The sequence below is a fragment of the Episyrphus balteatus genome, chromosome 2 (assembly GCF_945859705.1).
Source record: "Episyrphus balteatus chromosome 2, idEpiBalt1.1, whole genome shotgun sequence".
Classification (NCBI taxonomy): Eukaryota; Metazoa; Arthropoda; class Insecta; order Diptera; family Syrphidae; genus Episyrphus; species Episyrphus balteatus.
The window spans coordinates 18488234-18500878 of NC_079135.1; the positions used below are offsets into that span (position 1 = coordinate 18488234).

The 12645-nt window shown below is 28.0% G+C and overlaps 1 protein-coding gene across 1 annotated transcript in view; it reads right to left on the bottom strand.

Annotated features, from left to right (window-relative positions):
- Positions 1–318: 318 nt before the first annotated feature.
- LOC129912078 (cilia- and flagella-associated protein 298) overlaps positions 319–12645 on the bottom strand; it is a 55181-nt gene continuing 42854 nt past the window's right edge. The window contains exon 5 of the mRNA XM_055990187.1: positions 319–444. Coding sequence (XP_055846162.1) covers positions 412–444 — 33 coding nt within the window. The 3' untranslated portion in view covers positions 319–411. The remainder of the gene's footprint in view (positions 445–12645) is intronic.

The following is a 12645-nucleotide window of genomic DNA, read 5'->3' on the forward strand; positions in this document are numbered from 1 at the left end:
TAACTCGCCGAGGAAGGACTGTCACTGATGAGAGAGTTTTGGAGAAAAAAGCTCAATGCCGCGCGTTCTGATGGTGGATAACAAAGGATTGTAAGACATATACTCTCTTTCTTTTTTACTTCTTGTTTATTGTGCGGGAGAAGAAAAAAAAATGTGTGTTTATTAATAGTTCTGCGCTATGCCGCTAGAGAGCGCAAAGAGAGAGAGAGAGGATATTTTTTTTTTTTTTAGCAGTAATATATCAACTTCATCTCAGAGAAAATATATATTTTTATGAGAGAGAAAGTTTATTTTGAGATGAGAGAATTTTTTTAAAAAAAGCTTTCAAATTAGAAATGACATTTAACTAGAAAAATGTTTTTGTGTGGATATGAACTTCTTCTATGGTTCTTGATGTTGTTCTTTTTTTTTCTATTCTACATCTATTTGGGCCATTTGACCAACCTAGTGAAACAACAGAAGAAGAAAAAAAAATAAGTCAAAATGATATAAATCTTCAATAAAATATAAAAAAAAAGGAAAATTGGTTTGGGGTTAAGTCATTAAGTTAAAGCTGACGTTGTTAAGGTTTTTTTTTTTTTGTTCTTTGTATTTTTGATGTGGTATTTCAGAGTAACGACAAAAGATTGTTGTTTTATTTATTTATTTTTTTTTTTTGTGAAATAGATTTTGACATTTTTGTGCGCGCGCAAAAGATTTTTACGAGATAAAGTTATTATTTTAAGAACATACTACAAGTGTGGGTTTAGTTTTTGATGTTTTTTTTTTTTTAGTTTGATAGGGGTTCTTAAAAAAAATAATAGTTCGTGGGATGGGAAGCAGTGGCGTAGGGAATTTTTTTTTATTTTCTCCTTATGTTGTAAATAATAGAAAATTAAGCCAAATAAAATTTAAACTTTTTATAAGGTCATACCGAAAGAATTTGGAAAATTAACGAACATAATTAGATTAAATCGAAGTTTGGATCACTAAATATATTATATACCAAGTAATATAATTTTAAAATCCCGAAAGAAGAAACAAAAAGTTTATTTCTAAGAAAAAATAAAATGATTATTCTAATGTAAAGGTGATTGTTACTATACAGGGTGTCCCAAAAGTCCAATGGTTTAAACGAAATATGTTGAAAGACCAAATTTAAAGGCCCTCAGAATTTTATAACTCTAATGCAATTCTTGTGAGAAAAAAAAAACTAGTTTGAACTAGTACTTTGCTTTATTTGTTGTAAACGAACATTTTAATTAAACATTCGTTTAAAGTTTGGATAAATTAATTGAATAAAACTCGAAATAGTACATCAGGTACAGGTTTTGACTGAAACATTAATAAATTGTGTTTTTTTAGTAGTAATCAGGACCTTATAGGTCTAAACGGATCTAGGATTTGGATTCAACGTTTCGAAATACATAATCCTCGGTGGTTGTAGTTTGTTTTAGAAAACACGTTTTAAAGCAAAATACAAACATCTAATAATTTTAAACAAAATATTTATATGAAATAAAGTAAGTATACGCCGTAGTGACCCATTCACTTTTTTCGCGTTTAGTATTGGTAAAATAGTACATAAAATCAAGAAATAAAAAAAAAAATTGTTCCACTCATGAAACTTGGCAAAAAGTTTGCTTTTGGGATAAGAACCAAGTACAAAAAAAGTCTATAAAAAAAAGTTGGGTGGAAGGGTGTTTTTTCGCGGACAAGAGGGAGGGAGTGAAGTTCAAAAATATACTGAAAAAAATTGTATGACACTTGTTTTCAAGGTATTTTTTGATGCTGAATCTAATGACATAAAAATAAAGTCAATACGATTGCTCTAAGAAAAGTTATTTCCGATTAAAAACCAGGGTGCTTGTTTTTTGAACTCAACAGGTAAAATATAACCGAAACCCATGTGAAAAACATGCTACACTGACAAAATTTGGGATGAAGATTTAAGATAAAACAGGGACAAAGGATTCATAAAGTTTTTAAAAATATTTTGGGTGAAAGGGTGTTTTTTTGATAGGTTAAGTTGTGTGTGAGAAAGGTATCATAACAGCTAACTTATATTTTATTAATTTTTAAAACTTGGTGAAATAGTTTTGGTTGGTATAAGAATTAAGAATCTATAAAAAGTAAAAAATTATTTTGAGTGAAAGGGTGTTTTTTTTTTCAAGAAATGATGAAATTCGGAATTAGTACCACAAAAACTGGCAAAAAATTGTTACACCAATGAAAATTGGTAAAAATGTTTCATTTATAACAGAAAGCAAGAACTCAAAAAGTTTATACAAATATTTTAGGTTAAAGGGTGTTTTTTTGGGAAATAGGGAAAAATCCGCGATAAGTCCGATAAAATCAATGGCATAAATGGTACCCTTACGAAATTCATTAAATATGTTCTCTTTCCCATGGGAACTACGAATAATGTAAGTCTATAAATTTTTTTTTATGTGAAAGGGTGTTTTTTTTTTAGAAGTTAAGAAAATATGGGTTTATTTGAAAAAGTGTGAAATACTAGAGTAATATTAGTGGTACCCTATTGAAATTAAGCAATTATGTTTTTTTTTAAGATTAGAAACAAGAATCTAAAGTGTCTGTCTATAAAAATATCATGGTTAACAGGGTGTTTTTTTGAGTGAAAACAAAAATGATGGGTCACCCTAATGAAATTTGGTAAAAACATTGATTTTGGGATAGAAAGCAGTTGGTCTGGAGTATTTTTTTTTTTGAAGACTGCACAGTGATTTTTTTAAATGTCTTGTAATTGTGACTCGAACATGCCATGCACCAATTTTGGATAGGTATGCTTAGTTTTTTTTTTTAACCCTACTAGAATTATGAAAGGATTTAATAAATTTTGCTCCTCAAGAAAACTTTTGAGTAACATTTTTCGGCTTAAAATTGATAAATCACTTTTTCAAAAACAGTTAAACGATTTTTTTAAATTCTGGTTTCAACTTAAAACGAGTGGTTAATGCACAGAAATCAAAATACAGTCGACTCCCTCTAAGTCGAACTTTCACAGGACTAGAAAATCGGTTCGAGTAAGAGGGAAATTCGAGTTAGAGGGATTAATTTAATATTTTTTCTTCAAAATTGTTCATTAAAAATGATTAAAAAAGAGTTCTACTTAGAGGGAGTCGACTGTAATAGAATAGAATAGATTTAGAAAAAAGATCTAAAGCTAACTTCTTAACTAATTATACTAGATGAATGTAAATAACACCAAAATTTAAGTTGTCATTTGACACCGCTGAAAAAAAATTTTTTTTTAAATCGTCCCCGTAAAGCAAAAATTGTTCTAACTCACTAAACTCAAATTTTACAGGGGACGATTTTTAAGTTTCAAATTGGTTTAAAGCGACAATTTTCTGCTCATTTGCCAATCAAGTTATGTTTTTTATAAAGTTTGTTCTTTTCTCTTCAATAAAATATACAAGTTTACCTCATTAGTAGGTAAATACTATTTTTAAGTATTTTTTAAAACTAAAAAAACCCAAAATTGGACATAGAACAATTCCTATACACGTACGTTCTTTTCCTTAAATAATAAATTGCACGACTGGGGTCGCATGTACTTGCTCTTATGCTTAAAGTAACAATAATGTTAAAGCTTTTTATTCAAGAAATTTAAAATTTCATAAGTAGTATAAAAAAATTAAATCTGTTTTTATAATTAATTAAACTCCGTTTTAAATTATCTTAAAAAAAAAAAAAATTATGCCATTTTATTTCTTGTATAAAAACGTATTTTTAGAAAAAAATTTTCGAAAATTGTAGGAGCCGTTTTTAAAAAAAAAATTTTTTATATATAAAAATTTTTTAACATTTTTAAAAAAAAAAGTTGGTATGCCATTTTGAAGAAATAATTAATTTACACATAAAAACTAAATTTCAAAATTTTTCATTGATACGTTTTCAAAAAATTTTTGGTCATAAAAAAAAATTTAAATTTTCCCTCTAGGGAATCACCAAAAACTGCTAACTACCAAGTTTGAAGAAAATCACTTCACTCGTTTAGGCTGCAGCTCCAGATAGAGACAGACACACAGACAGACAGACAGACAGAATTGCCGGACCCACTTTTTTGGCATTCTCCATCATCGTAATGTCATGTAAAATTGTTATCTCGAGTTCGATTTTTTTTACGAATCCTAAACTTGCCCTATAGTACCTATATCGCAAGTAAAAAAAGGACTTAGAACAAAATATGATGGGACTTTGAACAATCAAGAATACTCGGGCTCATTTTCAAAAGGCTACTTCCCTGTTTTTATCTATGTCCCATTAAATTATATTATCTGCGGAATGAAATTTTTTTTTGACAAAAACGGTTTTCAAATTCGGAAAGAGCACCATAAAATTAGTAAAACTGCATCATTAACTCATTTTAGGTAAAAAAGTGAATTTAGAACAATTTTGCTTTACGCCGCCGACGAAATATCACTTGACCCCTTCTTCTTCTCAACGATTCAAGTGTAATTAGTGAATTATTTTACTTTATTATTATCTTATATTTTTGGGCTATACTTCACTTTCAGTAAGAATATTACATTCTATTTTCAATATTTGCATTTGCATATAAAAAAAGTAAGTATACGCCACAGTGACCCAATAATCTTGTTTTGGTATTAAATCTTAACATATCATAATTATGGCAATAAAAATGTATTAAAACATTTAACAAACATGTACTTAAATGATTCTGACGGCTAAAATAAACTTTGGTATAAAAAGAAGAACTTATCCCGAAAAGGTACAATTGCTTTTGAAAACTTTGCAAATTACTTATTATTATGTATTAGCAAACGTATTTCTTTATTATATTTATTTTAGTAAATCTAACTCATTTTATCTAATGCAAAAAACATTTAGACACCTTTCCCAAGAATTCAATTCAAAATCATATTTTTCTTTTTATTAAACAAGTTACAATATTTTGGACATTGTATAAACTCAAAACCCTTTAAATTGCCCAAGAGATTTAAATGTCCAACAACATTATAGATATTGAAGTACCACCTTCTTCAAATAAGGACTTTCCTTTCTAAAAATTTTGAAAGCCTTCCTTCGATATGTCAACACCACTACTTGATCTCCTTTTCTGTGTCTCAAATCGCAATCCTCTTATTTACTCATCTTGCTAATGTTTTTTCTCTATCTCAATCTTGTTTTTTTTTATTTATATGTAAGAACATAAGTTTTCCCGATGACTCACCTACAACACTATACTCTCTCTATAAGAAGAAGAAAAAATATCAATAAAACTTAAAGGCTAATACCTGCTTCCCCAAAAACCAAAATGCAATTTTCTGCACGTGCTATTATAGGTCTATCTATCTATATATCTACCACTCTGATAAATACAAACAGTTTTTAAAGGAAAGTAATAACAAACCACGGCCAAAACTAACATCAAAAATAGCAATACTATCAGGTAGAATATAAGAAAAAGAAGAAGAAAAAACCACTCCTCTTTCCCTCTTGCTCCTTTTGAAGAACCCTATATTCTATAACCCAAAACCTGCTATGACGACAAAACACACCACATTTCAATTAACCTATAAACCATTCCCTTACCATCAATGTTTCATGTTATCTATCTTTCACCATCCGTATAAGCTGAAGCTCTCCCAGAGATAAAAAAAAAAGTCAGGCAGTCCCACACACAGGACATGCGCATAAAGGCTTCTCTGGAAAACTCACCAAAAACCAACAAAACCAATACAACACTAAAAACCGAAACGAAGCTAACACAAAAAAAAAAAAAAAAAGAAAACTCGTCCTCCTCACACAAAAGTGTCAAAAAAAGAATTTTCCAGTTTTCAGTTTTGGTGGACGTTGTTTACAAATGACGTGAGAATAAAACTACACGAACCGAAAATATCCTTCTTCTCCAGTACTTTCTTTGGAACTACTTACAATTATTTAAAGTGCGGATAAAAATACATATATGTAGATTGTTTTTTTTTTTTTCTCTCTCCCAATGTGAAAATAACTAAAATTAGAAGAAGAAAATTTCAAAAAATTCTTTGTGAAAAACCAATAAAAATAAATTGCTCAAAGGATCTCTGCTGGTAGAGAGTCCTGCTTCGGAACGTAATATAATAACCAACCAGCTCAAGTGCACTCTGCTTCGCTGTGGTGCGCTATACAAACATTATTTTCGTGTGATATAACTAAAACTAAACTATTCTATACTCCACCTTGGCAAAAGGACTTTTAAAAATATATATAAAAATAAAATAAATTAAAATGGTGTGTTGTTGAAAGGTTTTTTTGAATAATATTTCTATTTAAAAATATTTCAAGAATTTCATATCGGTGTGTGTTGGGAAATCAATGAAATAATTGTCTAGGAGAATAAGACAATCGGACAACAAAAAAAAAAAATTACAAAAAACGGACTCCATTTGCAGGGAATTTTTTTACTCCTTAAAAGGATATACACACACACATAAACACGTTGACGTATAACACATATAATATTGTCATTTTGCACTGGCGAGTGATATAATTATTATATTGCAGGTGAGTTGTGTTTAATAATTTCTCACCCAGTGCGGTCATTACGTATGGCATACAAAACAATTATGTCTTCCTTTTTTTCGTCTTTCTACCTACATGCACATATAGCGCCATCTAATTTTTTTTTGCATTAATAATATAGAGAAAGTAAACCATTAACGTTATTTGTATAATCATCAATGTGTTTGTGATATACATATACAAATTTGATACAAAAAAAAAAAAATAAGAACAGTGAAAGTGCCAAGAATTTGTATGATACAATGTGTGTATTTGGAGGAAAAATTGGCTGCGGTAGCTTTTCGTTGTAGGTCTTTAGGTTAAGAGTGAGTTTTGCTACTTTACTTTGTGATATGTTTGTGTGTGGTGAAAAATATAAACCAGGCAAAAGGAATTAAAACAAGAAAAAAGAAAACAATACATTTTATTGCATGCAGATTATGTCCTTACTCAATGATGGTGTTGATGTTTCGTTAAAGAGGCACACGCGGACTAACTCAATATGTGTACTATAATTGTACAGAAGCTTTATAAAAGGTTTTGATTCAGAATGATTAGCATAGGTTATGATTTGGAGTTGTTAAAGAAACATGACATAGGTATTATTTATTTTTAATCTTTCTTCATGTCAACATGCATAAAATCTACAAAAGTTACTTGGACGTGAATTTATACATATTAGGTACACATCAAATGTCAAAAATCATCTCTTAAAAAAAAAACATATCCATTGATATGGACATTCATGCTTGAAAATGTTTTCAAACAAACTTATTTGTAACAATTAATTCTAGTTTTATCTTTTGAGAAATTTGTTCATAAATCAGTTAGATCACTATGGAGCTAACATTCTTAAGGATCAATTTTACAACTATAATCATACCGTAAACTTTTTTATGATTACTTATTCTAGTATTCTAATACTTAAGAGTCATGTAACCCAGAAATATTAGAAAAGACCTTTCTTTTTCTAAAATACCAGTTTATTTCATGTTATTTTAAGGGTAGTTTTTGTGTTTTGAGGGTTTCTTATTAAAAAAAAAATATTTTTTAAGTTGGTCATAAGGCAAACGTTTTACTCTTTTCTTCAAAACAAACGGCAACAAAGAATATTAAAGGAAGTATAATATTTGAACACTTATTATTATAGTCATCTTTATACGTAGGGATAAGAAATTATTCACGATTTAAAAATTGATTTTTTAATTTTTTTATCGATTTAAATCGTGAATAACTTCTTCAGAACTCAATTTAGGGACAATTACTTTAAAACCTTTTTTGTAGAGAATTAAATTTCCTATAAGATTCTGTCGTGGTTTTATTTTTCTATTCACTTATTTGCTCATCACAAAATTCCAAAGTGAAACAGTCAAATTGAAAAAACACTTTGATTTAAAAAGCTTAATTACTCGAATACGGCTCGTCTGACGAAAATTTTCAATCAGATCTTTTTTGTAGGAAATTTAATTTTATATAAGAAAAAATGAACAGAAATTTTTTTTACTTTGATCGTCTAGCAGTTCTGTTGTATCACATCATATCATGTATAAAAATAAAAAACACCGATGATAGACCTCTTAAAATTATTTTTAACGGATCAAATTTTCACCAAATTATTTTTTCATCATCCTGAACAAGATTTTCGAAGTAACTTTCAAAAAAAAAAATATTTTATTTTTTTGGCCCAGTCTAAGGGATATGTTACAAATTCTTGAGTTTCTTTTTTCAATCAAATGTATGTAATGAGACGATCAGAATATTTTTATTATGTATGTATCGGTTTTCCATTTCAATGCAAATATATTTTTAAATATGTCGGATGTTAGCACATCATACATACCATAACCCAATTTTGAGGAATTTTTGGTGCGATGCCAATATAATCGTTGTTAGTTTATAAGTCCGATGAACAACAATGTCCTTTGGGAAGCTACCCATAGAAAAGGTGTGAAAACTAATAAATTTGATAGTCGTTGTGTTTATGTTACTTCCAACAAGGAATTATTTCTTATGATACATATTTTCTAATTAACTCTGGCTTAACAAAAGGAAGCGTGATATACAAATTATAGTTTTGTTTAAGTGAAGTCTATTTTTTTTTACTATCTAAAGATATATATTTCTTGGGCATCTGTTTTGGACTGCTACTTTTGAAATAACGAGAATGTTCCAGAGTCCACCTTCACATACGAGAACCATGAATAACGAAGTACATAATTCTCATTTTCGGCTCATTGGCTTATTTTCGGTTAGTTCGATTTATGTTTTTTTGTGTTGTTTTTTTTTTTAGATAGCTCTATATTCCAAATTGAATTTCATTAAAAAATGTTTGTTTTATTCGAACAAAAATTTTTTTGGGCTTAACTTAATTTTTTTGTTTTTTTGTTTAAAATAGAAATATTAATATTTTGTAATATTTATTATAAATGGGTGTTTCATTTATCAGAAGAGAAATAAATGCTACTCATGACGCATTTTTCTTAATAAAATCTTTGATAAAAAAAGTTCGGGGAAAATTATTATTAACTCTACTTGTTCAAATACATTAAATTTCCAAAATTAATTCATATTTGGAAAAAAATAAAGAGAAAGCAACACCAAAAACATGGGTCAAAAAAATCGAATTTTTTTTTTTTTGTTGTACTCTGAAAAATCGATTGTTAGACACCTCTAGAACATAATCACCAAATATAAGCTCTCTATATTAATGGGAAGGTCTTCCGCTTCGCAATTTTAAATTTTTATATCAAGCTTCTATTTAAAAAAAAAATCATTTTTTTATAAATCGACTTTGTAGCCAATTTCTTTACATATTCTTATAGGAAATTGAACGCTCTACAAAAAAGGCCATATACACTTTTTCCATTTAACTAACCGTTTAATAGATATTTGTGGTCCAAAAATCGAGAATATCTTTAAAAATACGTTTTTTATTGTAACAAATTAAAAAAAAAAAAATTGAAAAATTATTATAATCAATTTCAATTTATTCTTGTAGGAAATAGATTGTTCCACAAAAAAGGTTTCAGTAACTTTTTTTCATTAACCTAACGATTCTAAATATATTCGATATTCAAAGTTAAAAAAAAAAATAAAAAAATTTTTTACTTTTCAAAATTTTCTAATTTCCTGAAAATTTATTAGTATCAGGTTAGCAAGATGTATTCTTATAGGGGTTTAAACGTTCTACAAAGAAGTCCTTGGCATCAAATTAATTGCTTTAACCGTTTAGAAGATATTCGTATCCAAACCAATGTCCACTGATGTCAATATTTTTCTTATGAATCGTATGCATTGCGATTTGGATACGATTATCTTCTAAACGGTCCCATTTCAATTTCGTTCAGTTCTGGCTATAGAAACTGTGAAAAAAAACTATAAAACCCAGTTTTTATCCATGGAAGTCGGTTTTTGTTTTTTTGATAAAAATGATTATTAAAGATTTTCTCGATTTTTGGACCTCAAATATCTATTAAACGGTTAGTTAGATGGAAAAAGTGTATGAAGCTTGAAGCCTTTTTTGTAGAGCGTTCAATTTCTTATAAGAATATGTAAAGAAATTTGCTAAAAAGTCGATCGATAAAAAAATGATTTTTTTTTAGTAGAAGCTTGATGTAAAAATGGAAAATAGCGAAGTGGAGGAGATTCCCATTAATATAAAGAACTCATTTTTGGTGTGTATATTCTAGAGGTGTCTAGCAATCGATTTTTCGGAGTACAAAATCAAAAAAAAAAAAAAAAGAATTTCGATTTTTTCGACCCACCTTAATGAAAACCCTATAATGACTTGACAACGAAGCGAAAACTAGAAAATTACATCATAAGTTTTTCAACTTATAGAATTGCCTCAGGAACCCATGGTGTTCATTTGAAGCAATATTTCTTCTAGAAGCAATATTTGCCCTTATTCGGTCCAACATACTTTGAATGCATTTTATACACATATTTTTGACGTTCTATAATTTAATTCTTATTTGTAATTTCAATTTTCCGAATGTCTTTGTTCACTAACTCCCAAAGGATTTATATCGAGCTAATTTCTGGGAAATTTTTTGGCTATTCCTTTTCTCACACCACTGTTTTCTGTATTCTTGCAAGAATACAATCACTTTTCTCGCATTGGTAAAAGGTGATGATTGATTCCTGAGCCCTGAACATGTGATCGTCAAGAAGAAACAATCACGTTAGTTTTACTTTACCATTACTGGTACGATGATTACAAACTTCAAACATTTTTTATATGAAAACTGAAATGATAAATTTTTTATCATTTAAGAGTTTCACAGATCGGGAATTGACCCCCAGGTCCTTGAGATGATAATGATTAAGTTTATTTCTGAAAATATAACCAATTAGGATGAAAAAAAAAACAATCCAAACAAAAATTTTGGGTCGAAGGGTATTTTTATTTATATAAGTTGAATTAATCGTTTGTGTGAGGAAAGTATCATCACAGTTGACATAAATTTCGTATTCTAAAACAAAATTGGCGAAAACATTTCCTTTGTCAAAAGAACTAATAATCTAAATAAAGAGTCTACAAATTTATGTTGAGTGAAAGGGAGTTTTTTTTTAATGATGTAATTCAAAATTAGTACCTAAAAACAATGACAAATATGAATAATATAGGTATGCATTAAAAAAAATATTTATTACAATAAACAAAAATTTTTCATTAATAAAAAATGTAAGTTATTGCCAATGAAAAGAAATTGCATTGAAAATAATAAAGGAATTCAATGCTAAACGTGTGCATTAAGTATACCTATTTTAAATATTTCATATTACATTACCTTCAATATCATAGTTGAAGGAGCTTAAGGTAAGGTCAAATAGTCAAAATTGTAAAAAAATTCGACGAATAAAAATCAAAATATTTAATGCACACATTTTGCATTAATTTTTTTTTTTTTTTCAATTTAGAAAAATTTTTATTTGCAATAACATTTTTTTCTGTACAAAATATTTTATTTGAAATAAAAATGTTATTTTCAATGCAAATATTTTTCAGTAGCAATGAATATTTTTTTTAGTGCAAATTTCAATTTCATAAGAAAGGAGAATTCATAAAAAATTTATGGAAGCAAAACCCAATATCTACTAAAATTAGACCTGTGTGACTTGAAAGGTCAGCAATTCAAGATAACGATTATTATTTTTTTTTATCTCAAAAAAAAAACATTCCCGAAACTTGCGATGACGATTCTTAATTTATTATTTTAATTTGCTTGGTAGAAACAGAAACATTCCAGTATCATACGTATACGCGAAAGTGAAAAATATAAACCTATATATTTTTGGTGTCGAATTAAAATTCTAAAAGTGCTATCAAATCCATATAACACAACAAAATATTTCATGTAACACACCTAAAACAGTTGTTATTTTGTGTTGTCTTACAAGAAATATATTATATTACTTTATTATAGTCTCCTTTGCGTGAGCTCATGATTTGAATATTAATACAAATAAAATTATAGAAGAATATTTGATATAAAGAAAAATTCATTAAATGCATGTGTGAGAAATATAAAACCTTCATTTTATTTGTTTCTCAAACAAACAAAAAAAAAAAAGTATAATAAATCGACAAACAAATCCTACCACAATCTTTTTAGTACATATATTCGTGTAAATATTAACCAACCAACCTCATCAATCAATTTTTCCTTCATTTCAAGTGCTTAGGTCAACCTTTCTACAATAAAACAATAAAAAAAAAATGTCAAAACAGCATGTCGTTCAATAAAAAAAAATATACAGGACAAAAAATTGAATAGTCTCAATCCTTCCCTACAAAAAAAAACGCTGTTGCAGATTTATATTTTTCCTTTTACAGAACAAATATTATAGTTTGACAGAAATTACCATCCAAAATATTGTTTCTAGGCTTTCACATAAAATGGAAGGGAAACCTTTTCAGTACACTTGTCCTTATAGTTTTTCCTTTTAACTGTTTTTTTGCACCAAAACACAAGAAAAAAAAACATTAGCATAAATGGGAACGGCAGGCGGTACACAAAGGTAAAAAACAGAAAAATAAAAAAAAAAAATCAAGTAAAAAGAAAATAAAGGAAATTATATGGCACAAACCACACACACATCCCTTCTGTCCCTCCCTTCCCCTTCAACAACAAC